This window comes from Sus scrofa, chromosome 6, assembly GCF_054392235.1.
Source record: "Sus scrofa isolate SSC_HxYL_T2T_F1_AM1 chromosome 6, Sscrofa_HxYL_maternal_Yorkshire_Landrace_v2.0, whole genome shotgun sequence".
Lineage (NCBI taxonomy): Eukaryota > Metazoa > Chordata > Mammalia > Artiodactyla > Suidae > Sus > Sus scrofa.
In genome coordinates this window covers 153,564,255-153,590,270 of record NC_139388.1, presented here as the reverse complement: position 1 = coordinate 153,590,270, position 26,016 = coordinate 153,564,255, and the positions used below count along the sequence as shown (strand labels likewise).

General features: G+C 40.6%; 1 protein-coding gene across 1 annotated transcript in view; it reads right to left on the bottom strand.

The window, feature by feature from the left end:
* Positions 1-23,625, bottom strand: part of LOC110261216 (uncharacterized) — a 236,979-nt gene extending 213,354 nt beyond the window's left edge. Inside the window, exons 1-2 of the mRNA XM_084965718.1 lie at positions 23,261-23,625; positions 22,795-23,031 (exon numbers count right to left, since the gene is read on the bottom strand). Of these exons, the coding sequence (XP_084821844.1) occupies positions 22,795-23,031; positions 23,261-23,625 (602 nt within the window). The remainder of the gene's footprint in view (positions 1-22,794; positions 23,032-23,260) is intronic.
* Between the last annotated feature and the right edge of the window lie 2,391 nt (positions 23,626-26,016).

The following is a 26,016-nucleotide window of genomic DNA, read 5'->3' as shown; positions in this document are numbered from 1 at the left end:
AATAATTAAGCTAAAAACATTCTCCTCGGAGTTCCCTTTGTGGCGCAGTGGAAATTAATCCAACTAAGAACCATGAGGTTGCAGGTTCAATCCCTGGCCTTGCTCAGTGGGTTAAGAATCTGGCATTGCCATGAGCTCTGGTGTAGGCTGTAGATGCAGCTCGGATCTGGCGTTGCTGTGGTTGTGGCATAGGCTGGCAGCTGGAGCTCCAATTCAACCCCTAGCCTGGGAACCTCCATATGCCATGGGTATGGCCCTAGAAAAGACAAAAAAACAACAACAAAAAAAACTGAATCATATATTCAAAAGATCAAAGAAAAATATCTATGAATGCAGAATTCTATAATCAGCTAAATTATGATTTTTAAATGAGAACACAGTAAAGATATCAGTAGACAAAGGCTGAGACAATATATTTCAAATTTATTTAAAGAATTATTTAATACATATTACAGAAAAGAGAAAATCAAACCAAGAAAGTTAAGAGAAATTCAAACAATGACGAACAAAGAAATTGGTAGTATGTGGGTAACAGTAAAGAGGAACTGATGATACTGATGAATAAACAAAATGCAGTATATCCATACAACTGAACATTACTCTGCCATAAAAAGAAATAAAGTACTGATACATGCTGCAATATAGATGCCCCTTGAAAACATTATGCGAAGTAACAAAAACCAGTTACAAAAGACTACATAGTCTAAAATCCATTCATATTAAAGTCTAGAATACAGACACCTATAGAGACAGAAAGTAGTTTAGTGGTTACTTAGGGCTTAGGGAGGGGAAGGAAGGGAGGTGAGAAGTGATAGCTAAAGAATACTAGGTTTCTTCCTCAGGTGATGAAAATATTCTTAAATTAACTCTGATATTAGTTGCACATAATTGTGAAGATAGTATAAACTGTTAAATTGTACACTTTCAAATGGGTGAACTGTATCATGTGAATTATACCTCAAAAAAGCTGGTTTTTAAAAATGAAGGTGAGGGAGTTCCTGTCATGGCTCAGTGGTTAACAAATCCGACTAGGAACCACGAGGTTGTGCGTTCTTGTTCCCCGGCCTCCCTCAGTGGATTAAGGATGCCACATTGACGTGATCTGTGGTGCAGGTCACAGACACAGCTCAGATCTGGCGTTGCTGTGGCTTTGGCATAGGCCAGCAGCTACAGCTCTGATTAGACCCCTAGCCTGGGAACCTCCATGTGCTGTGGGTGTGGCCCTAGAAAAGACAAAAAAAAAAAAAAAAAAAAAAAAATGAAGGTGAGGAGTTCCCATTGTGGTGCAGACCTAAAGAACCAGACTATATCCATGAGGACATAGGTTCAATCCCTGGCCATGCTCAGTGGGTTAAGGATCTGGCATTGCTGTGAGCTGTGGTATAAATCACAGATGTGGCTCAGACCCCATGTTGCTGTGGCTGTGTTGTAGGCCAGCAACTGCAGCTCTAATTCGACCCCTAGCCTGGGAACTTCTATATGCTGTGGGGGTGCAGCTCTAAAAAGACCAAAAAAAAAAAAAAAAAAAAAAAATATATATATATATATATATACATATATATATATATCATGGTGAAATAAGGACTATTTCAAACATTTAAAATCTCAGTGAATTCATCACCAGCAGATTTACAATACAATAAATGTTAAAGAAATGTCCTTTAGGAAAAAGGAAAATGATAACAGCTAGAAATACAGATCTACTCTAAATAAATAAATAGCAAAAATGATAGATATGTGAGTAAATATATCTTTTTATTCTTATTTAAATCTCATTAAAATATAAGTTAAAATAATAATGTGGTATCAGATGCATAACATATAAAAGTAAAATGTATAACAAGGTACAAAGGCTGGGAGGGGAGCAATGGAAATATACGAGTACAAGGTGCTTATATAAAATATGAAGTAGTAGATTTCACTTGAACGTAAACTGTTATAAATTAGATGAACACTATACATTATAAATCAAGCACTAAGATTAATAAAAATATAACTAGTAAGGCAATAAAGAAGATAAAATATAGTCATAAAAATATCAGTACAAAAGAAGGCAGTAAAGAGGGAAAAGGAGAACAAAAAAAAAAATCAAACATAATAAGATGGCAGATTTAAACCTAATCATTATCAATAATTACATTAAATGTAAATGGTATAAAACCTCAATTAAAAGGCATAGGTTATCAAGATGGGTAAAAAAAACAAACTCAACTACATGCAAAACCTACTAAAAAACCCACATTGAATATAATAATACAAAAAGGTTAAAGGTGCAAGAATCGGAAAAGTTATTCTATGCTACACTAATAAAAGAGAGATGGAGGGACTATATTAATATCAAAGTAGGAGTTTCCTGGTAGCCTAGCAGGTTAAGGACCCTGGGGCTTAGGTTGCTGCTGTGACACAGGTTCAATCCCTGGCCTGAGAACTTCTACATGTTGCAGACATGGCATATATATATGATATATATATATATATATATTTATATATATATATTTATATATGATATATATGATATAAATAAATAGATTTATATATAATACATATAATATAAATAAATATGTATATATATAAAAAATAGATTTCAGGACAAAGACTATTGCCAAGGATAATGGAAATCATTTCATAAAGACAAAAGGGTTGATTCATTAAGAGGGTAACAATCCTAAGTTTATGAATCTAACAACTAAGCACCAAAATATATAAAGAAAAGCCTGATTAAACATCAAAAAGTAAATAAGTCTGAAATTTTAATCAGAGATTTCAATATCCTCTATGAAAATCAATATAATAACTAGACAGAAAATCAGCAAATACACAGAAGACTTGAAAAACACTATGAAAAATTTGATCTAATTAACATTTATAGAACACTCCACCCAATAACAGCAGAATACACACTGAATTTCAAGTGTACATAGAATATTTACTAGGCTAGAAACCATATTCTGAGCAATAAGTCCTCACATATTTAAAAATATTCAGAGTTCCCATTGTGTCTCAGTGGGTTAAGAACCTGTCACTGTCCTTCTGATGATGTGGTTTTGATCCCTGGTCTCACTCAGTGGGTTAAGGATCTGGCATTGCCACAAGCTGCAGCAAAGGTTGCAGATGCAGCTCAGATCTGGCATTGCTGTGGCTGTGGCATAGGCTTGCTGCTGCAGCTCTAATTCTATCCCTAGCCTGGGAACTTCTATATGCCACAGGCATGGCCATTAAAAAGAAAAAAAAAAAAAAAATCAAGTCATACCAAGTAACCACAATAAAATTAAAGTAGAAATCAGTGACAAAAGAACAAAAGGACATGTAGAAAATCCCCAACCAGTGGGGAACTAAACTTTCAAATAACCCATTGGTCAAAGAAGACATCAAAAGAAATTGGAAAGTGTTTTCAACTATATAAAATTAAAAAGACAACATATCAAAATTTGCAGGATGCTGCTAAAGCCATACTCAAGGGAAATTTATAGCACTAAAACATCTATATTAGAAAAGAAGACAGGAGTTCCCGTCGTGGCGCAGTGGTTAACGAATCCGACTAGGAACCATGAGGTTGCGGGTTCGGTCCCTGCCCTTGCTCAGTGGGTTAACGATCCGGCGTTGCCGTGAGCTGTGGTGTAGGTCGCAGACGCGGCTCGGATCCCGCGTTGCTGTGGCTCTGGTGTAGGCCGGTGGCTACAGCTCCGATTGGACCCCTAGCCTGGGAACCTCCATATGCCGCAGGAGCGGCCCAAGAAATAGCAACAATAACAACAACAACAACAACAAAAAAGAGAGACAAAAGACAAAAAAAAAAAAAAAAAAAAAAAAAAGAAAAGAAGACAGATTTCAAACGAATGACTTCAGCTAGAAAAATAAGAGCAAATTAAACTGAAAGTAAGCAAAAAAAAAAAAAAAAAAAGATCTAAACAAAAATTAAATTAAAAAACAATAGAGAAAATCAATGAAACCAAAAAAACAGTTGAGAAAAATCAGTAAAACTGATCAATCTCCAGCTAGATTGATCAGGAAAATTTAAGAGTATGAATTGAATGAATTAGAAGGGTGCATAGCAACCCAGATTAACATTATGCATTATGCAACGAATAACATAGAGGGGTAAAATTGCAAAAAATACTGATAGTATGATGCTGCTTAAGTTCAAAAACACAGAAGTTCTCTTGTGGCACAGAGAGTTAAGGATCCATTGTTGACACTGCTGTGGTGCAGGTCACAGCTGCACCTCAGATCTCATCTCTGGCCTGGGAACTTTCATATGCCACAGATGTGGCCAAAGAAAAAAAAGAAAGAAAATATCACGGAAAGGTTGAAAACAGAGGGATGGAAAAGCTTTTCCATTCAAATTCTTACCAAAGGAAAGTTGATGAAGACTATTAATACTAAGATAAACTTTAAAGCAAATATGCATAGGCACAAAGAGAATCACCACCCCAAATGAAAAGATAAATTCACCAAGAGGTTCTAACAATTCTGAATCTATACGCACCTAAAAACATGGCCTTAAAATACATACAGCAAAAATACACAGAATTACTATCAACTCCACCACCATTACAATGTTAAATTCTAACTCACCACTCCCAGCAATGATACAGATGAGTGTAGACACAGAGTTTTTGTTTTGTTTTGTTTGCTTTTTAGGTCCTCACCTCCAGCATATGGGAGGTTCCCAGGCTAGGGGTTGAATCAGAGCTACAGCTGCCAGGCTACACCACAGCCACAGCAACTTGGGATCCAAGCTGCATGTACGACCTACACCAGCACTGGATCCTTAACCCACTGAGCAGGGCCAGGGGTTGAACCTGCATCCTCATGAATACTAGTCAAGTTCATTTCCACTGAGCTACATCAGAAACTCTGATATAGATGTTTTGATAACACAATTTATACACTTGAGCTAATGACAGAACTCTGAATTCAATTGTTGGAGAATATTCTTCCTTTTTTAGCACACATGGAATATTTAATATAAATACATACATACATACATAAATGCCAGATATTAGATTACAAACATTCTAATAAAAACCCAATAATTTGATGCTATTGGGATGAAGAAACTGAAATTTCAGAGAGCTTAAGCAATTTTCCCCAGAACATATAATTAGTTAGGTAATACATGTTTGACTCCATGGTCCCCAACAATAACCACTACATTACACCACTTCCATTAAATATTTAATTAAATATTAGAATTTTTATGCCCCATAATATAGTACATTTATTCCTTCTACATTATCTCTGAAACACGTATCTCTGTAAACTCCTGATAATAGAAGTATTTTATTTTACTAGGAAGCTGTAACTTGAAATATGGGTAATTTTTATGGCCTCACCTGCAGCACATGGAAGTTCCAGGGCCAGGGAATGAACCCACACCTCCACAGTAACCCCAGCCACTGAAGTTGTATTCTTAACCTACTGTGCCACAGTGGAAACTCAGAAATATGGGTAATTTTAATAGGCTATGTAAACATACTAGACAGAGAAAAACACACCAACAAACAACCCAGAGGTAGGATTATGAAAAGCAGGTTGGGGCTATATCAATAAGAGGTTATTCATTAGAAAGAGATAGAGTACAGAAGATTATTAAGGAAGTGACATGCTTTAGAAAGAATAATATGGAGTTCCCTGGTAGCCTAGCAGTTAAGGATCTGGCATTGTCACTACTGTAACGTAGCTCCCTGCTATGCTGTGAGTTTGATCTCTGGCCTGGGAATTTCTGCAGATCTTGGGTGTAGCCAAAAAAAAAAAAAAAAAAAAAAAAAAAGAAGAATATGATGCATATAGAAATAGGGATCCTTTCAAAATTCTACTTATAAACTACTACATTATTATATCTAAATTGACTTTCATTTGTTTGTAAGGTGTTTATCTTGAGAACTAGCATGGCAGTGTGTGTGTGTGTATATATATATATATATATATTTAATATATGTATGTATAAATATATACTACTACTCCCTACTTCTATGTTATGACATTGATCAAAGTATTTCTTTTTGTTGCATCTTGGATTTTGTCTCAACGCAATTCTCCTACCAGGTATGATCAACTGATGAAACTTTTTGAAGGTCCCAACACTGTAAAGAGAACGGGATTAGAAATTAATGTCCAGCTCTATTACCTACTTAGCTGTGTAAACATAAACAAGGTACTTGTTACCCCTAAGCCTTGGTTTTAAAATGAGACTGATGATATTTACTTTACAGGACTATATAAAATAATGCAATCAGTACGTAGCCCAAACAGCCATTTAACAGATGTTAGTCTTTCTTTTGTCTATATTGCTATTCAAACTAGCAAATAGTATGGACACAGCATTTTCATAAAATTATCTTTAATAACTATAAATAAATCCCAATTTAAAGAATTCATGGCATGCAAATATCTTAGGAAATAAAATACCAGAGTATACACGTCTCCTCTAAGTCTTATTCAAATGTCACTTTAAGACCTTCCCTTGACAACTTAAAAATTGTACCAATGCCCTACCCCTGAGGAGGGGGGTGGGGATGGAGCACAGAAGTCTTAAAAAATAAATAAAACTGTACCAATGCCCCGCCAGTAGCATTCCTAATTCCTTCATCCTGTTCCTCTCTTTTTCCTTAATGCTTATTTCTTTCCAAGGTAATGTATCAATGTTGTTATCTTTTGTTGCATTGACAGAAAGTAAGCTCCACTAGAACAGGCATCTTTATCTACTTCATTGATGTACCCCCAAGTACTTAGAATGGGGCCTGCACTATGACAAGCGCTCTTTAAAGATTTGTTGAATTATTATTCTCAAAACATAATATGCATTTAGGATGATGTTTATCATTAACAATAGTAAATAAATAAATAAGTAAATAAATAAATAAATAAATAAGTAAGTAAGTAAAATCCATATTTCAAAAACTCTTGCTTGATAAAAAGGTTTTTGGCCAATTTCTTGTCAGCTCTAATTAGACTACCAATGCATTGCTTTTATTTTGTAATGTACTGGAGAAGAGCTCTAATTGGATCATAATTATTTTTATCTTGTAATGTAGTTGAGAAAAACCTCTCCTAGGAGGGGAGAAAAGTCGGTACTAAAGTATCTTTGCAGGAATTTTTCATGCTTAAATTACATGTACAATTTGATAGATTATTATAATTTAACAATATAACATAATCCATAAATTCACTTAACCAAACAAATGCTAACTGCAATAACCTCACAGTAAACGGGAAGCAAACAAACAAACAAAAAATCCCTGGAAACCCTCTGTGGTGTACAATTCTTACTCTCTTCTCTCAGAATCCTTCACCTCCCTTAGTTACAGCTTCCTCCCCTTAGAAGACCACTATTTTAAAGAACCAAAGCAAAAGAAGGAATAAATCATATATTTTTGACCTTAACGTTGAGAAAAATAGCAAATCTGGGTACCTTCCCCACTCTACGTCAGACTATTATTAGGTTTTTATGCCAGAGTAAAGGTTAATTGCATGAATATCCTGTTTAGTCCTGGTAGGAGGGGTGGGTTGCATTCCTGAGATAGGTGTGCAAACTAAATCGGTCCATATGTAGTTGTTTTAGCATAGCCCCTGTGGAGATGCTTTGTAAGTCAGCAATTGTTCTCCTCAAATCCCCTGAAGTCACTACATCCCTTAGGTAACAGGTATCTTCTGCTACCTTTCCACAATTATCTATCAATCCTGCAATATTCAGGGATATTTATCATGCTCTTCTTAACAGTCAAAAGGCTGCACCAATCCCTAAAGGCCTCTGGCTCTTCCTTACCCTTACCTCCACTCTTCTCTTGGAGGCACCTTGAGCTGCCGTAAAAATGTATTATCCAGTATGAACCCCTTCCTCTGTGACTTTGTAACAATGTACTACTATTCATGTACATCTTCCCTCAGCCATGAGGGATTTGCCAGCACACAGGATAAGCAGTAGAGGAAGATCACAGTGGAGTTCACGCATCACCAAACACACTCAACTCAGGACAGCAGGATAAAGAGCTCCAAGGATGAGAACAGATGGCCAGAGTTCAGATATCCTGAGAGTTCAATGGCCAGAAGTGAAAAACATCTCACAGAACTTGGGGTAGGGGCTGAAGGTGGGGAGTTCTACTTAAATTCCAGTAACATGCATTATAATTATACAAAAACTACGTCAGAGACAGAGACAGAACAAAGCAGTGCTACTTTAAAGCTGCTCTCTTTCCAGATGAGTGTCCTCTCTCAGAGAGATCCAGTTTGAAAAGACCTTTGCAGACTAAAACACATTCTTTCCATCATCCTTAAAAATACTGTCATTATTTAAAGGCGGCTCTTACTTTAGACAACAGTCTCCAAGAGTAAGTTGGAGGGTAGATAATCAAGCCAGTACTAATTAGAGGTCAAAAATTAGATAAAGCGATGGGACGGATTTTCTTCTTACAGTTATATATAACATCTCAATTTTATAACAATCCTTCCCAATCATGCTGGAATACTTTACAGAAGAAAACTCAGAAGTGGTACACACTACCACAAACATGGAGGAAAAATGAAAAAAAAAAAAAAAAAAAGCATTGACATTACAATATTCATTATTTACCATGATCAAAAACCATCACCAATAGCTTTTAATTATCAGTATTCATTTTAAGGATCTATTTGTTTGGTCCAAAACAATAAGATTTAAAATATATGATATACACAGACTCACATATACACATACACATGTAGGATAATGAAAGTTTTATTGCATCTTAGAGAAATATATTTAAAGTTATGAAAACAATTATATAATTGGTATTGTTAAGGTCGTATCTTAAAGCTGGCCTGAAGTACTTAAATATAATTTTGTTATATATAGGCTCACCTTCCTCATGGTATGCCACCTCCAAGAAAGCTTATTTTCTCAATCCCATAACATCAGTCCACACTCAATCTGGCTAAATTTGGGTAACTATTAACACTTCGGTATAAAAGACAAAAGAGAAGTATTTTCAACATATATTTTTAAACCACTCTAAATATCGTACACCTTAAAACATAACTTCGAGAAATCCTGGTTTGGGATTTGAATTTACTTAAAAATTCATATGTGAAAGTCACGGTTTCATTCTAAATATTCTCTTTGAAAAAGATATTATAAATCACTAAACCATATTAAAACAATTACAGAGTTGATGGTATTGCTTTGATTTTGAAAGGTTAAAATGTACTGAGAATTTTTTAAATTCTCTAGGAAATGCCTTGTTAACAAAAAGTCCTAGTTTTTCCTTTTGTCTTCTTAGTATTAAAAATCAGAATTGCTTCAAATGAAGATCAGAAAGAATAATCTCCTTCAAATAGCAATCATAATTATTTATATTAAGCTAAAGAGAACTGGGAGGTTGGTGGATATAATAAATGCTTCACCACAATGTACTTTAACCCTTCTTCAATTTAAGATTTTTTTGCTCAAGATATACAGAGATGGCATTCAGAATAAAACAAACACAATATTGCACCTTAACTTTCTAAGAAACCCTTCTTTTAAGAAAGCCCTCTGTACAGCATCTTCAACCTTACTCCAAATATTTTTTTTATGTTTTCACTATAATTGATATAAATGCATCCTGAAGTTATTGTGAGTGCTGCTTTTTAAATTGGTGTTGGTTTTAGCTTTTCACTTCCAGATTTTAACAAAGGGCACCACCCCCACCCTCCCCACCCAGTCAGTCAGGACAGATAGCCTTATAAACTGCTTTCGGAATTGACCACGCTTAGCCACAAATTTAAATACTTTCAGTCTTCTTTTAACTTCCAAGCTGGAGATATCTTGTTTAAAAAAAGGAAGAAAGAATTTCAAATTACCCCATGGTTCTAAACAAAGCCTTTCTGACTAAAAGGAAAGAGTTTAAACAACATCATTTTGCATCATAGTGCTGTCTTAATTGTTGTTTTTACTGACTTGTTTTATGCAATATCTGCTGAGCTTTTTCAGAAGCCTTCATAATCGTCACTGCCTTCTTTGGAAGGGGGTGGAAGGGACAGAATCATCATTTTCCATTTACGGAGGAACAGATCAAGATAGCAATAGAACAAGACTGGATTCTTCATCTCTGCCCCCCCCCCCCCATCCAATGCTCTTTTAAAACTACCTCTCTAATTCTTTAGGCCTCCATATAATTTGTTAATAAATTCAAGCAGCTGAGAAAATCAAGACAAACAGCCCTGGCTGGATCTACAGATAATTTCCTGCAGAGGGCTATGAACTTCAATCCTACTGCATAACACTTTCAAACTATTTTAGTCCTGGATGTCTCCCAAGGGTCTGGTGACAATCATATCAAATTGAGGATCCTCAATGTAGTAAGGACCACGCTAAACACACAGGCACTCATTTAGACTTGAAACTTTTAACAGGATTTTTTGTCCTTTACTCAACTTCCTAACATTTAAATCCCACTTATCCTTTCAAAACCGGGAACAAATGCTACCTCCTTCAGGAAGTCTCTCTTAATCCCTCCCCTCCCCATCCCCCCCCAATCACCCAGAGCTAAAAGAAATCTCTTTTCTGAACTCCCAGCAGTAATTTATTGGTATCTTTTATCCCATTGAACACATTCTGCTTTATAATATTTTATGTATCGTAACTCTGTTACTACTGAGCAACTTCATTAGGTTAGCCTCCATATTTGACTCACTTAGTATGACTTCAACACATGCTTTCTAAAAGCCAAACAATGTACTATAGGGATAGATAGTAGAGAAATTAAAATAAAATGCTGGTCATTTCCAAATGGAAAACTACCAAAGTAAATACATGCACTCTTGAAAAGGGTGTTAGAAGGCTAGATGTACAATAGTTAACATAATATATGCGAATTGGTTAGATCTTGAAATTTCATTTGATGCAACCAAGTATTCCAATTAAGAACCTCTCAGAAACTTACTGTTATCAGAAGGACCGATCTGGGAATGGTTATCCCTCTTTGTACATGTAATAAAATCTAAACTCCTTTCCATGCCTCTAAGACCCTGTGTGATCTGGCTCCAGCCAATCTCTTCAGCTGCATTTCCTGTGCCCCTGCCATAAAAACCTCCTGTCTAACTATCCAAAATTCTTTTTTGCCTCAGGGCTTTTGCCATTTGGGGCCATTCTACCACCTTGAACACAGTGCCCACCTCCCCTCCTTCCTTCCTCACCATCCACCAGCAACCCTAAAACTCTTACATAGGCTGGTTCCTCAGCCTTCAGATCTTTGCTGCAAAGACTCACCGGGCAACTCCAATCTTAGAATTTCATTGTAGGCTTCGGACTATTATTTTCTTTCATACAACTCTGTTTACTCCTTCACAACATTTTACATGTTTTTTTTTTTTCGTTTCTGAACTTGTCTACATTATCTGTCTGTTCTATCAGATCCTCTGGTCTTGAAAGCAGGAACCAACCATATCCCGTGTGGTTACCACCATACACCTAACACCTGTAGGTTCTCAATTCCTTTGTTTTGAACAAACGAATGAATGAAATGCCAAAGACATGAATTTCAAACTGAAGTGAACAAGGTGGCTTCAACCTCATATATTGTAATGGTTAAAACACTGGACCTGGGGGGTCAAATTCCAGTTTTAACTGCTTACTAGCTGTATAACCTTGAGTAATTTCCTTAAGCCCTCTAAACCTCAATTTCTTCAAAAAGGGACTAAAAATAGTATTTACTTCTCAGAGTAAATACTATTCCTCCCTCCCTACTTAGTTATTAAAAGTTCAATAAATGTTTGGTATTATTTATATTAGAATTTCTTTTGTCTCCCATGGGTTCTTTGTTTGTCATTTGTTTCACTGAAAGCAGCAATTTTACCATAATGAGGGGGGGTTTTGTTTATTTTTTCTTTTGCTTTATAAACAGCTTTATTAATGTTTAATTGGCATGCCTTTAACTGCAATGAGATTATTTTTTAAATGTGACCTTGGCACAAAGAGTCCTCTAGAAAATGTGTGAAAGAGAATGCTAACAGCTTTGTATATAACTTTCCATGCTATAGGAGTACAGGTATGTCCCAGGTGAAGAAATCTTTAGGAAACACTGTGTCTAGATTCATTAAACAAATATTTACTGGGTACCAGCTTGTGTCAGGCAGTGTTCTAGGAGTCAGCTTTATACCAGTGAATAAAATGGACAAAAACCTCTGCCTTCTTGGTATTATTTGCTGTAATACAAAAGGATTTTAGAAAATTTGTAAATTTTTTTCAAAAGGATTCTTTTAAATGGCTGCACACTGTGCCTAAAAAGCAAAACTGTTGCTCCATCTGTCACCTGGAGCACATCTGTAATAAAAGGCCACCTCTTCGTTAGGTTTAAAGTCTATACACCAAGGATCTGACAGTTATGCCCAGGTTACAGCTGTTTCATTCCTTACAGGCCACTCTATGAGATAGTTCCTAGCTACAACTTCCTCTACTCTTGAAGCTAATGATGATAAAAATTATCTTTCCATCTTTCAACCTGTAAAATACCAGATCTGAATACAATGGAAGGAGAAAATAAATGTATAACATGAGGGAAAACATGGAAGACAGTGTAAGGAAGAGAGTTGGTTTCACTTGGCTTCAGAATTCCTGAAAGTTGAAAGAATGTATTTCTTTAATTCTGTTATTTCTCTGGAGTCTAGATAGTGTTTTGAGGTTGCTGTTGGTTTTTTGAGGGCCATACACACGGCATATGGAGGTTCCCAGGCTAGGGGTTGAATCGGAGCTGTAGCTGCTGGCCTTCACCACGGCCACAGCAATGTGGGATCTGAGCCAAGTCTTTGACCTACACCACAGCTCACAGCAACACCGGATCCTTAACCCACTGAGTGAGGTCAGGGATCAAACCTGTGTCCTCATGGATACTAGTCAGGTTCGTTAACTGCTGAGCCACTCAGGTACTCCCTAGATAGTGTTTTATCAAACTCTAGGTTGCATTTCATTAGTGAGCAATGAAATCTATTTTGTGGGTTGTTACAAGCATTTTTTTTCCGAAAAAAAAACCCAAACATAGTACAATACATATTGTGTGACTCTTATTCTATGAAACATGTGTTTCATGTATGTATGAATCTACTTACATGTATTTATCTACAAGGTCATGTATTTCTTACCATGAATCAAAGATAAAAAAAAAAGATAAAGGAATCTTCATCTGTTGGGGAGGATCACTTGTACGTTCAAAAGTAAGAGAATAAGCTGAGTTTTACAAATCAAAGAAAGTTCAATATTAAAACTTCTCAGAGGAGTTCCCATCGTGGCTCAGTGGTTAACGAATCCGACTAGGAACCATGAGGTTGCGGGTTCGATCTCTGGCCTTGCTCAGTGGGTTAAGGATCCAGTGTTGCTGTGAGCTGTAGTGTAGGTTACAGATGCAGCTTGGATCCCGAGTTGCTGTGGCTGTGGTGTAGGCTGGCAGCTACAACTCAGACCCCTAGCCTGGGAACTTCCATATGCTGCGGGAGCGGCCCTAGAAATGGCAAAAAGACAAAAAAAAAAAATTTTTTTTTAATTAAAAAAAAATAAAACTTCTCAGAGTTCACACTGTGGCTCAGCAGGTTAAGAATTCAACTAGTGTCATGAGGATGCAGGTTCAATCCCTGGCCTCACTCAGTGGGTTAAGGATCTAACATTGCCATGAGCTGTGGTATAGGTCATAGATAAGGCTGTGGCTGTGGTGTAGGCTGGCAGCTGCAGCTCCAATTTGACCCCTAGCCTGGGAACTTCCATATGCTGCAAGTATGTCCCTAAAAAACAAAACAAAACTTCTCCAAAATGGTCATCAGCGTATGGATTTGGGTTTTTTTGTTTGTTTTTGTTTTTGTTTGTCTTTTCTAGGGCCGCACTCATGGCTTATGGAGATTCCCAGGCTAGGGGTCGAATCAGAGCTGCAGCCGCTGGTCTACACCAGCGCCACAGCAACACGGGATCCGAGCCACGTCTGCGACCTACACCACAGCTCAGGGCCTCGCAGGATCCTTAACCCACTGAGCAAGTCCAGGGATCGAACGTGCAACCTCATGGTTCCTAGTCAGATTCGTTAACCACTGTGCCACGGAGGGAACTTTTGTTTTAATCATTGGAGGGGAGAGTGAGAAGCATTCTGACCAGATGCACTCACTTGTAACTCAGATAACTGATGCTTTTAAAACCAACCTTTTTTAACCTAAGACATAAAATGTTCTCTTCAGAAATAAAACTAAGGGTACTCTGAGTTTATCTTCAGTCTCAATCCCCAGCTTTAAAGTATTGTATCACCACAAAGATTTAAGAATCCAAGATCCTCTGATTCCTCCCAGGGAGAGTGTTCCTTCCTTCCTTTACAAAATAACAAGTGAATACCTTGGGCAATGATTAACCTCATTGTAAAAAACAAAACAAAACAAATGTTCCTACCTTAACAGTTGGTAAATTCAGGTTTCCCAACTTCAGGCTTCTTCATTCTGGACTGAAAAATTATTTGTAGTGAGTACCTTATAAATATTATTTGAAATAGGAGCCCCTATATCAGGAAAGTCATTTCTTAGGATAGTAATTTACATCCTTTGAATGTTATTTATTTACATGGCTTTAAAAGCAATTAAGACATTTAGGGACCACATTAAACCACAGATTAATGTACATTTTTCTCTAGGACAATCTATCATTCAAAGGCTTATCCCTACCCTTTTCCACCCAGGGAGATAAATGTTTCAGAACCAAAGAGGCATATTTCCTTTCTGTCTGGTTTCTTAGAATTCATTTAAACATGCTTATTGAAATTTCCTGTCATGCAATATTTTAGCCAGATTCCCCAAATATATACAGCGGTGCAGACTGTAAATATTGCATGACAAGACTGCTACCAAGTTTTCTTCCTTAGGCAAACAGTATCATGGGCAAAATCGCCTACAAAAACAATTCTAGTCAGTATGTAAATGAGATTAACATAATACAAGAGTAAGTATAGCTGTTTTTCTCTAAGTCTTTTAAATAAGTAGGAGCGAATATTCAAAAACTGTAAATGCCCTGGGGACCTCAGGGCTCTTTGTGAGTTATCACCACTGATCTACTAGAAGACCAGAGGCTTCTCATCTCCAAACTAAAGATCACTTTCTCTAAACAACACTCAAATCAGAAGACAAAGAAAGCTGTTTCCTCTTTAAGGTACTATGTTCAAAAATTTCTGAATTCCTAAGAGGTCCCAAGGAGTTACAGTCTGATAAGACTATCAGAGATGGATTTCAGGGCTTTTTTGAGACCAGTGTCCTATTCCTGTAAAAAGAAAGATACATGTCAAAACTAAATATGATTCCCTTTAAACTACAAAATCAGGACACTAAAAATGCAGTTATCTAAGCTAATACACCAGGAATAATTTCCTTAGGCCTCACAGAATGATATTTAAGCCATGATTTGGTATAAAAAACTCCGGGAAAAAAAAAAGATAAATATCAGAAGCAGTTGCTACCCTTTTAGCAGTTCATTATAAGAAAGGATGGGTTGAGAGGGTATGGACGGAAATCTTCCTCCTGGCTAAAGGTGACAAAGTAATCAGGTCTCTCTCAGGAACTAGCTCATTTAATGGTCTGGAACTAGTTAAGAAATTAGAATTTTGATCTTGTTTTAAACTCCAGGGGTTTAACTTCCTTTGCTTTAAAGGAAAACAAACATTGAAATTTTGATTATTTTAAAATTATAGTGTTGGCCCCCACAAGAATTAGAGGACTTGACCACAGTTTTCTGTGGTCATATATCTACCAGGTAGATATATGAACTGAACTAGTTCAACACTGAGAGAGCTAGTGAATGGTTTTTCTTTTAGAAGAATTCTTTTTGCTCCTGCATACTGGTTAAAACACAGGTTTGGGAATCATAGGCTTGAGCTGGATGCTATTTGGCTACTTTTTAGCTGTACGGCCACGAACAAGTTGCTTAATCTAACGTCTCAACTAGAAAATGGGAATGTTAATCAGTACCTGCCAGACAAGGTCACTATGAGGACTAAGAAAAGTCTTCCATATAAATGGTAACTGAAAGAAGACAGAGTCAGGAAGCTACCCATACAAGAGGAAGAGGAGGAAAAAGGGAAAACAGGAAGAGGAAAAGGGGAAAGGAATAGGAGGAATAGGTGAAGGCCAGTAAAAAGTGAAGGAAGGCTAAAGGGGAAAGAGAGAGACCTGTAATCATAATAATCACTTCTTTGCATAGGACACTCACTGTACTTGGCAAACACATAATCACCAAAACCTGCTTGGATCCCATTATCCACTACTTTTCTCTTGAAAGCCTTCACTTGAGCATGTGGCCCAAAAAACCAAAACCAAACAAAAAGCCACACAGCCGTGTGATGGGGTTTCACTTTAAATTCATGACGACAAGTAACAACAGATTTTAAAATTAAAAAAAAAAATTTGTTTGTCTAGCCTTGATTAATTCAGTTGCCCAATTATATAGTGAAGAATCTAACAGCACCCCATCGTTTTTCTCCTGCCAACCTCAAGGGCAAAAGACGACAACTGCAAGTATGTTGCAGACACAATGTCTAGAAGAAGAAGAACAGTTTCTTCCTCGGAGATCTTTTTGTCAGCAAAGAAGACTTTTCCTAAAAACCCCGGGACAATCTTCTTCTTTCTCACTGGACAGAATGGTATCACTTGACTGTCTTAATCTTTTTTTTTTTTTTTTTTTTGTCTTTTTGCTATTTCTTGGGCCGCTCCCACGGCACATGGAGGTTCCCAGGCTAGGGGTCGAATCAGTGCTGTAGCCACCGGCCTATGCCAAGCCACAGCAACTCGGGATCCGAGCCGCGTCTGCAACCTACACCACAGCTCACGGCAACGCCAGATCGTTCACCCACTGAGCAAAGGCAGGGACCGAACCCGCAACCTCATGGTTCCTAGTCGGATTCGTTAACCACTGCGCCACAACGGGAACTCCAATGTCTTAATCTTTGACAATGAAACCATCACAGTTGGATTAAATCAATGAAGTTCCCCCCCCACCACCACCCAGGGGGTTCATTTCCATCAATATACAAGGCCAGGAGGATGACAGGAGATATCGGAAGAATTATATTAGCAGAAGAAAATTATATTGGCAAAAAATCACTGGATTGGACAAAGAGGGATATAAACAGTACAAAACGTAAAGAGATCTTTGGACCCCCCAACATTCTAAAGCACCAAGCAAGATAAGAAAACTACTTCAGCCGCCAACATGCGCTGTCCTTCATGTAAAAGGAAGGATGACTCGAGAGTAGAAATAAGAACCCAGAAGGTGGGACCAAGAGCCACAAAGAATTATTTTCAGGCACTGAACCCTAATCAAGAAGACACCAACCTATGCATAACTGAAAATCAGAATTGCTCTGGACCAGAGACTCTTGTGTGACTCTCTATTCCCTTTCTTTTTTGGCCATACCTGTGGCATGTGGAAGTTCCCCAGTGCTGGGCCACATAGGAACTTCCCCTAGTCCCCCTTCTTTCTTTTTTTGTTTTTTTTTTGGTTTTTTTTTTTTTTTTTTTGTCTTTTTAGAGCTGCACCCACGGCATAGAGGTTCCCAGGCTAGGGGTCTAATTGGAGCTGTGGCCACCAGCCTACGCCAAAGCCACAGCAATGCAGAACCCGAGCTGTGTCTGCGGTCTACACCACAGCTCACGGCAAGGCTGGATCCTTAACCCACTGAGCAAGGCCAGGGACCGAACCTGCAACCTCATGGTTCCTAGTTGGATTTGTTAACCACTGAGCCATGATAGGAACTCCTACCCCTTCTTGAGTAAGAGTGTCTGTACAGCAGCTATCCTATGCCTATCCTACCATCATATGTTGAGTGTATGTTGACAAAGATAATTTGTCTCTTTCGTTCACAAGTCTTCAAAGCACGAACTGTACTCAAGGTACTGTGTTTATGGAATTACATCTAAGTTGCACTGACATTTGATTTATATGATGAAATTCTGACATCTGAGGTGATGCTGTGATGGAATGAGACTTTTAGGAACTCTGGGAGGCAGAGAGTACATTTTACACCTGGGAGCAACGTGCATCACAGGAAGCAAAGAGTGAATGGTGGTAGTCGCAGGGATGGCCCAACCATCCCCACACTCTGAAGTGATAGCCTGTGATGAGGCTAGGTCATAAAAGACACTGTGGCTTCTGCCTTGCTTTTCTCTTTTGTCACTTGTTCTGGGGACCCAGAAGGACACTTAAGCAGTCCAATGGAAAGGTTTTCATGGCAAAGAACTCAGACCTCCTGCAAAGAGCCATGTGAGGAGGCCCCGCTCCAGTCTTCATATGAAGGTAGCCTCAGTCAACAGCTTATCTGCAACCTCAAGGGAGATACAGAGCAAGAATCCTCAAGCTATTTCCCTTCTGAATTCCTGATCCACAGAAACCATGAGAAGATAAGTATTCATTTACTGCGTTAAACTTCTAAATTTGGGGATAATGTAGTAATAAAAAACAATTCAAGCTGTTATTAAAAGTTCTATGTTTTTTTTTGTTGTTTTTTTTTTTCCTAAAGACTGCCTGCTCTGAGACACTCTCAAAACCAGTTATCAGGGAGTTCCCATCATGGCTCGATGGAAAGGAATCTGACTAGTATCCATGAGGACACAGGTTCTATCCCTAGCCCCACTCAGTAGGTTAAGGATCTGACATTGCCATGAGCTGTGGCGTAGGCCAGCGGCTACAGCTCTGATTCATCCCCTAGCCTGGGAACCTCCATATGCTGAAGGTGCAGCCCTAAAAAAACAAACAAACAAAAAAATCAGTTACCAAAAAGTACTAGGGTCCCCTTTTTAAAAGAAAGTAGTACAAATGGTTGACATATATGTTCATCCCAGAAAAGAGCAAAATATCAAACATTGCAGTAATGCCTAGACGATAAAGATCTCTATTCTTTGTGCATCATCTTCCATAATTCAAATAATATTAAAATTATAGAGGCAATTAATCAATATGGCCCCCTTGAAAGGTTTAATTCAGTTGTGGTGGCAGTGAGAAAGCCACGGGGGATAAGGAAAGAAAAGAAGGGATGGATGAAGAGAAAGATAATAAGAGAGGGCAGTGCAATGCAGTGGTTAAGAGCCAAATTGCCTTAAAATCCTGGCAGAGTGACCATCCTCATCTGTAAAATGGGAATAACTACAAGTCCCTCCCTCACAAGATTGCTGTACAGATTAATAAATAAATACAAGTAAATCACACCGGAGGGCTCCTAGTCCATAACAAGTATTTAATAAAATCATTTACCTCATCCTGGAGGTGTGAATGGGATGGGAATGTGTAGACGTATTTCAAGTCACAAAGAAGATTCAGTCCCAGTCTTACATGGCAGGTTATGCTGCTTCAATTTCCCTTCAGAAAACCTCAGGAGAGTGCAAAGAGAAACCCTGATCCGATTGAGAGGCAATTAGAACTATAGTTAGAAGCACCTATATTTGTTTTAAGTACTTCTCTTTCCATCAGCAGAAAACCTGACGGGCATCTTGATTCGCAGGCTCTAAGTACTGAAAGTTAGGTCTGCCATGTATGGGATGACCAAATAATTTATTATCCAAACTGGGACACTTCTGAGAATAAAATAGGCCCTAGTAATAATTATCACTGAAAAGCAGGTTTAAACTGGAACTGTTCCAGGAAAGGAGCGATGAACATTTTGGTCACTGTGACTGTGGCACTAGTTCAGAGAAAGAGGCAATATGCATGTTTTAATGAAACCAGACAATAACATTTTGCAACTACACACGAAATGAAGAAATGGTATCTACTCTCAATCATGGCCTTACCAGAATCTGAATCAACAACCTACTTATATTTAAATAATTCCTTTTTTAAAAAGCTTCATTGAAATATAGTTGGTTTACAATGTTGTGATAATTTCTGCTGTATATATTTAAATAATTCCTATCAAAGATGGCCAAACCCTTATAATAATTTCTATATAACTATTACATATCATAAAAATACTTTTCAGAAACACTTGACTTTGTTGACTACTTTTATATTCTCAAATCTTATATTCTTCTGGAGTTCCCTGGTGGCCTAGTTGTTAAGGACTTGGTGTTGTCACTGCTGTGTCTTGGGCTACTGCTACGGCATGGGTTCAATCCCTGGCCCAGGATAAAAACAAAAAGCAAAAAAAGTCCCTCTTCTTTGCTTCTCATGATCATACCTGCTCTCCATTTATGCTGTATTTACTTTCTTACTTTCTTTTATAGGTCTTCTTCCTTCTCCCCTCTCTGGCATTGCTTTTGCCTTTTTCTCATCCCACACACTCCCACTTGCTGAGCTTACACATTCTCATTGCCTGAACTATCACACTTGAACACTGATGACTCCTAAGTCTATCTGTTGCCCTAACTTCTCTCTTAAGCTCTAGACCTGAGCTAGCCAATACGATAGCCATTAGCCATGGAGCACTTGCAATGTAGCTAGTTCTGACTGAGACAGCGCAAGGTTAAAATACACACCATCCCTCAAAGACTTCCAAAAAATGAATGAAAAAATCTCAATAATTTTTACACACATTGTATACTGAAATGATAATATTTTTAGGTTTATAGGGTTAAATGAAATGCATCATTAAAATCAACTTACCTGTTTCTGTTTACTTGTTAAAATATAGCTATTAGACCTCTAAATGTGCATACATAACTCATCTTTGTAGCTCACCTTATATTTCCACTAGATAGCACTGCTCTAGATTCCTACCTCATACTAATTATCTCGACTCAGAAATTCCACCAGCACCTCAAATTCAGTATGTGCAAAACTGCACTCATCATCGTCTACGTTCAGTCTAGAGTTGATCTCTACAGGTAGACAAGAGTGAAAGCGTGAACATTCCTGAATATTAAGCTAAAGAGCCTGAAGTTGATAAGGAGCCACTGAAGGATTCGAACTTTATGATTGGCATGATCAGAGGAGAATTTTGCAACAATCTTTTGGGAACACGTGAAGGATAAACTAGAGAGAGGAAGACTAGAGTTAGTAAAAAGGCTATTTCAGTTGCCTCAGTAAGAGATGATAGAGATGTGACTTAAATTATTGGCAGTGGGGCTGGAGAAGAAGGGATGAATGGGAGATTTAGAAGGTAAAATTGATAGGATTAAGTGCTGATTAACACGAGGGAAGGAATTCACAGTAACTCTAACATATAAAATGTGGGTGTCTGGAGAAAATGTTGGGATTGAGAGGGAGAATACAGATGGAGAAACACTCTGGTCTCTTGCTTCTCAGTCATCCACATGGCTACCCAAGTTATTGCCTTCAACATCAGTCAGGCCATGCCAGTTACTTCCTGGATCAAAAACCTCATTGCTGATAGAAGAAAATCCAAACTCTTTCAGTCACATTGAACTATAAGCTGCTCCTCAAGTCTTGCATACCCCTGTGTCTTTGCTCACCTGAGTCTCTGCCTAGAACTTGGTTCCTCTCGTCATCCGCTTAACAGCAGTTACTCATTCAAGACAGCTCCAGCTTTATTTCCTTTGGGAAACCTGCCTATACATTCCTCTTTTCCAGCGGGGCTAGGGGTGTCTACTCTGAACTCCTGTAACATTCTATGGTAAATATTTATACAATTAATTATACCACATTTTAACTTCATACTTTTGGAAGTAAGTTACTCATCAGAGTGGGGCTGTGTCTTACTGATTAAGTCACTGAACCATTATTTATTGAGTACTGCCCACTATTCCTCCACCCACCCACCTCCAGACCCAGTCCTTGGCTAAGAGCATCCTCTCTCCCCGAATTCAGCTGTGAGTATGACTGACATCCTTCACCCATACATTGTAGGGAGACCTACAAAAAGAGGCAGCCAAAAATACCTGCTTTGGATCCAAAGCTAATAAAGTCCTTTCCTTTATAAAGTGTTAGGAGAAGAATTCAAATTTTAAAAGGGTCCAGGTCTTGTCATATCTGTATGTGTACCTTTAGTGTGTGGCCTCTGCATTTTATAGTAAATTCAGTTCGAACTTCTGAGAGAAAAAGTGGGTCTTACGACGGTGTTTCCAAGGGGGTCCCTTCCCAGGGTGACTGTGCCAGTGGCATAGTCTTGAGGTTTTGCCCAGGGAAGGCTAGTCTGCAACTGAGGAGCCAGCTTCAATTTCAGCCTCCTGTCGCCTGCGTTCAGGAGTAGGAAGAAGAGGGGATTCCTGCATGAATACAAAAATCATAACCTTCCCGAAGGGCAGAGTTGTAAGAGGTATTCCAGGTCACCTGGGCACTCTGGGTCATGCATAAGTAGGAAATGGACCCAGTGCTCCCTACAGAGACTCCTTCCCTTGGGACGGAATCCTCCTCCCTGCTCCCCTCCCCCACGCAAGATTGCACCTCTGCGCAGTGTGTCTGCAGGCTCGGTGGCGACCGCTCTTAGAACCAGACCCCTCCATCTCTCCTCTCCTAGCCAAGCTCCGGAGATGTCACAGATTCTTAAGCGGGGGGTTTCCAATCTGCCCCAGAGGCTAGGCGGGCGGGCCCAAGCTGCGATGTAGAGAATTCGATGTCCGAGCGACCTCCTCGGAGGAGTGGATCGAGTTAAATATAACCGCGCGAATGGAATGGCGCTAAAAATAAGGCAGCAGCTGGCCGGTCCACAGCCCCGTCCCGGGAAGGGCGGGGGCCCTAGTGGTCCTGGGCAGGAAGGCCGCTCCGGGCCCCGGGACCAGGAGGCAGCAGCGGCCGCAGGCCTAGGCCAGAAGGTCAGCGGGGTGGGCCCGGGGCCTGAGAACCTCCACCGGGCGCGGGTCCCGGGGACTGGCCTCGGGGTCGCTCGGTGGCCTGAGGGGGTACTTTTGAAGGAATCCGCACCCGGGCGAACTTGCCTGGACGTGACAAGGTGGAAGGGTTGAATTCCCGCTCGCCCCGCCGCCAGAGGGAGCTGAGCGCCAGCGGGGGAAGCCGAACCCTCGAGGAGGCCCGGGCGTCGCCGGAGGTGGAAGTGCAGGGCCGGGTGGCGGCGGCGGCCGCGCGCGCACACTCGAGGCTCCAGCGGCGAGCGGCGCTCGGCCTTCGCACAGCCCACGTTCCCACAAGCCCCTTCCCGCGCGCGCCCCTCGGCCCTGTGGGCCCTCCCCCGTCAGCGCCCCAACCATCAAGCCGACAATTGAAACGTTTCCAAAATGGGCTATTTATTTGCTCCCAATAAATCGATCGGCAGTGATTAAGAAATCGATGTGGCCCGGGTGGACGAGTCGCTCTCGGGGAGGGAAAGGGGCTTCCGTCCCGCGCCCGCGGGGAGCCTGAGGGCGGACGCCGGCCTGGGAGAGGCGTGTCGCGCCCGGGCCACACCCGAGGACCCGCCACCTGGGCGCTCGGGCTGCGCCCGGCCGGGGTCCCTCAGGCGGCGAGGGGCGCGCGCCCGCCGCCCGCGCTCCTCGGCCCCTCTCGCCTCTCTCTCCCGCGCGCGGGGGAGGCCTTGGCTGCGGCGCCGCTTCGAAGCTTTTGTTGCTCCTCCGCGGGCTGAATGGGGGTTTTGTAAAGCGGGACAGATAAAAATGAGCAGCATCATATTGTTTGACAGAATGATCCCATATGATGAAGTGTCGGCTCCAAAGGGGGTGAAAATGGTGAATTCCTAAAAACCTAGCCCTCGGCTCCTCCGCGAGCTGCCGGTAGCCTGGAGGGACCCAGCGGACAGCCGGGCTGGGCCCCATCGCACCAAACCGTGTCTGAAAGACTCGAGCTTTCAATGCCAAGTCATTTTTAAGCCCCGATCCTGCCCAAGACCTTTCTCCTCACGGATGAAAAGAACAATTTTCGAGAGAAAGGCTCGTTTTGATTAAATCTGACATGCTGCTGATAACTCCATGCTAATGTGAAATAATTAACATAATAGCCATAATTAAAAGCACGCTAACAATGCCATAAATTTATCACACAATTTTACTAGCTTTCTGCCCCTAACTGCTCTCTCATCGTTAATTAAACGTGTTGCCTTTTACAGAATGGATGTTTATACATTTCCAATATAAATAAATTCAAAACCATCCTCTCTCTCTCTCTCCTTTCCCTTTGGTCTCTCGCCATTACAAGGCACTTCTTGGCATGGGCCCTGAGTGGCGGACACCTTGAAAATAAATGAAGCTTTAAGATGCAAATTCAAACAAGAAATTAGTCTTTTTTTTTTTTCTTTCTTTCTTTCTTTCTTTCTTTCAACCCGAAGAGATCTGGAGAGGTACAACAGGGTGGTGGAAGTGAGTTGAAAATCCCACCCTCTTGGAAATAGAAATAACTTGGATGGGTTTGGGACCTGGGTACCTTCTCAGCCTTCCCACCTCCCGCGGTCGTGGTTATCCAGGCAGAGGCTGATAACAGTTCAACACATCTCTGAAGACTGTCAAGAAAGAGCCGAGTTTGGTTTTTCGGGGGTGAAGGGAGGAGTATATTCCAGGTGGTCTCCACCCATGTTTTGTCTCCTCTGCAAGAGAGGGAGAGGGTGGCCACTCTCTGTGGGGGTCGTGCCTCTCACTGCGCAGAACCTGGTCCTTTCTCCCCGTATTGTGAGAAAAGCGCACCCATGCCTGGGCGTAAAGATTCTATTCACCTCCGGCCAACGATTTATTCAAACCATTGGCATAGTCTCTGACCTAAGGAGGAGGAAGAGGGCACCTGTGTTCGCTGGGGCCTGGCTAGGGGGAGATGGGCCATTCCAGGCTCCCGCACACTCAGACCGTGCCCCTCCTTCCGTGTTGACCATTTAAGAACCCAAATTGAGTTGTAATTAATTTCCTCTTCTCCGTCATAAATTGTTCCATCTACTTCTCCTCCCCCTACCCCCACCTCACCCCCCAGGACACACACTCTAAATCTCCCCTCCCCGGAGACGTCTCAATTTTCTCTCCATCGATCCGGACTCCACTTTTCTTGCTTCCTGTTGCTAGAACCTCTGTCCCCTCCACCACCACCACCACCACCACCAACCCCCGCCCCCAACGGCCCCGGTCCTTCCGCAGCTTGGTACCAACGACTCGGCCTGCCCCAGGAGAAACGGAGGGAGCCTCATCACATTCTCTTCTGGCTGAAACGTTTCAAACATTTGAACAGGTGAGACAGCTGGCTGCCATCTTCTTTAAATCTCTCCTGGGAAGTTTGCTCGTTGTGACCCAAGTAGTCACTCTCACTCAGAGTAATTATGTGTGTATGTGTGCGTGTGTGTGTTTCCATTCTCCCTCTTTCTACCTCCCCAGTAACCCTCTGAGATTCGGAAAAATGTTTATCCACATTTCCCTTCCTTCGCTGATATTTTCGTTCGATAGAGTCAAATTTTTCTTCTCCCCACAAATGTATCACTTTCTCTCCATATCCGTCCCGCCTGTCCCATCTCTCTCTGTCCTAAAGTTTGGCGGTAACGGACGACCTGTGGGCTTTTTAGCAGCAAACCGAAATTACGCGGCAAACAGGATTCACTTAGCCCGGAATCTCGTCGGCCTAGGTGGGGACCCTGCATCGCGTCGGGCTCGTGCCCTTCCGCCCCGGCGGCCTCCCGCGGCGATAGCAGCGGGAATCTTCCTGTCTCCCACCTGGGCTGCCGCTAAGCCTCCTTCCTGCCAAGGGAGGTTGCGCGGCGTCACTGCCCGCCCGGAAGGTGGAAAACGCCTGCTTGTTCCCCAAGCCGAAAGTGGTCGCGGGAAAATCCGCCGCCTCCGCTGGAAATCGATAGGAAGCGGTTGGGCCGGCACTGGCGCAGGACGTCGGGGCCGCAGACAGGTCCTGCACGTCTCATCATTTAGCTAATCGAGTCGAAAAGTTTCTGTAAGGGCCAGACCCGGCATCAGATGGTAACACTGATTGAACAAGAGATTAGCACAATAGATCTCTAACCGAGGGGAAGCGTTGCTTTTCACGCTACGCGCCGTAATTAATGGTATGAATCAATTAATTTGACTTTTATTGTGTCGAAGAAAAAAACGCAACAAATGGAACTGGCGGCTGGGAGTTGTTCATCCCCCACCCCACTTTTCCCCCAGGGAGGTTCCAAAGAGACACGAGGGAATGGTCGCATCAGGACAGGTGTTGGTGGAGGGAAGCTGAGAGACAGAGAACAG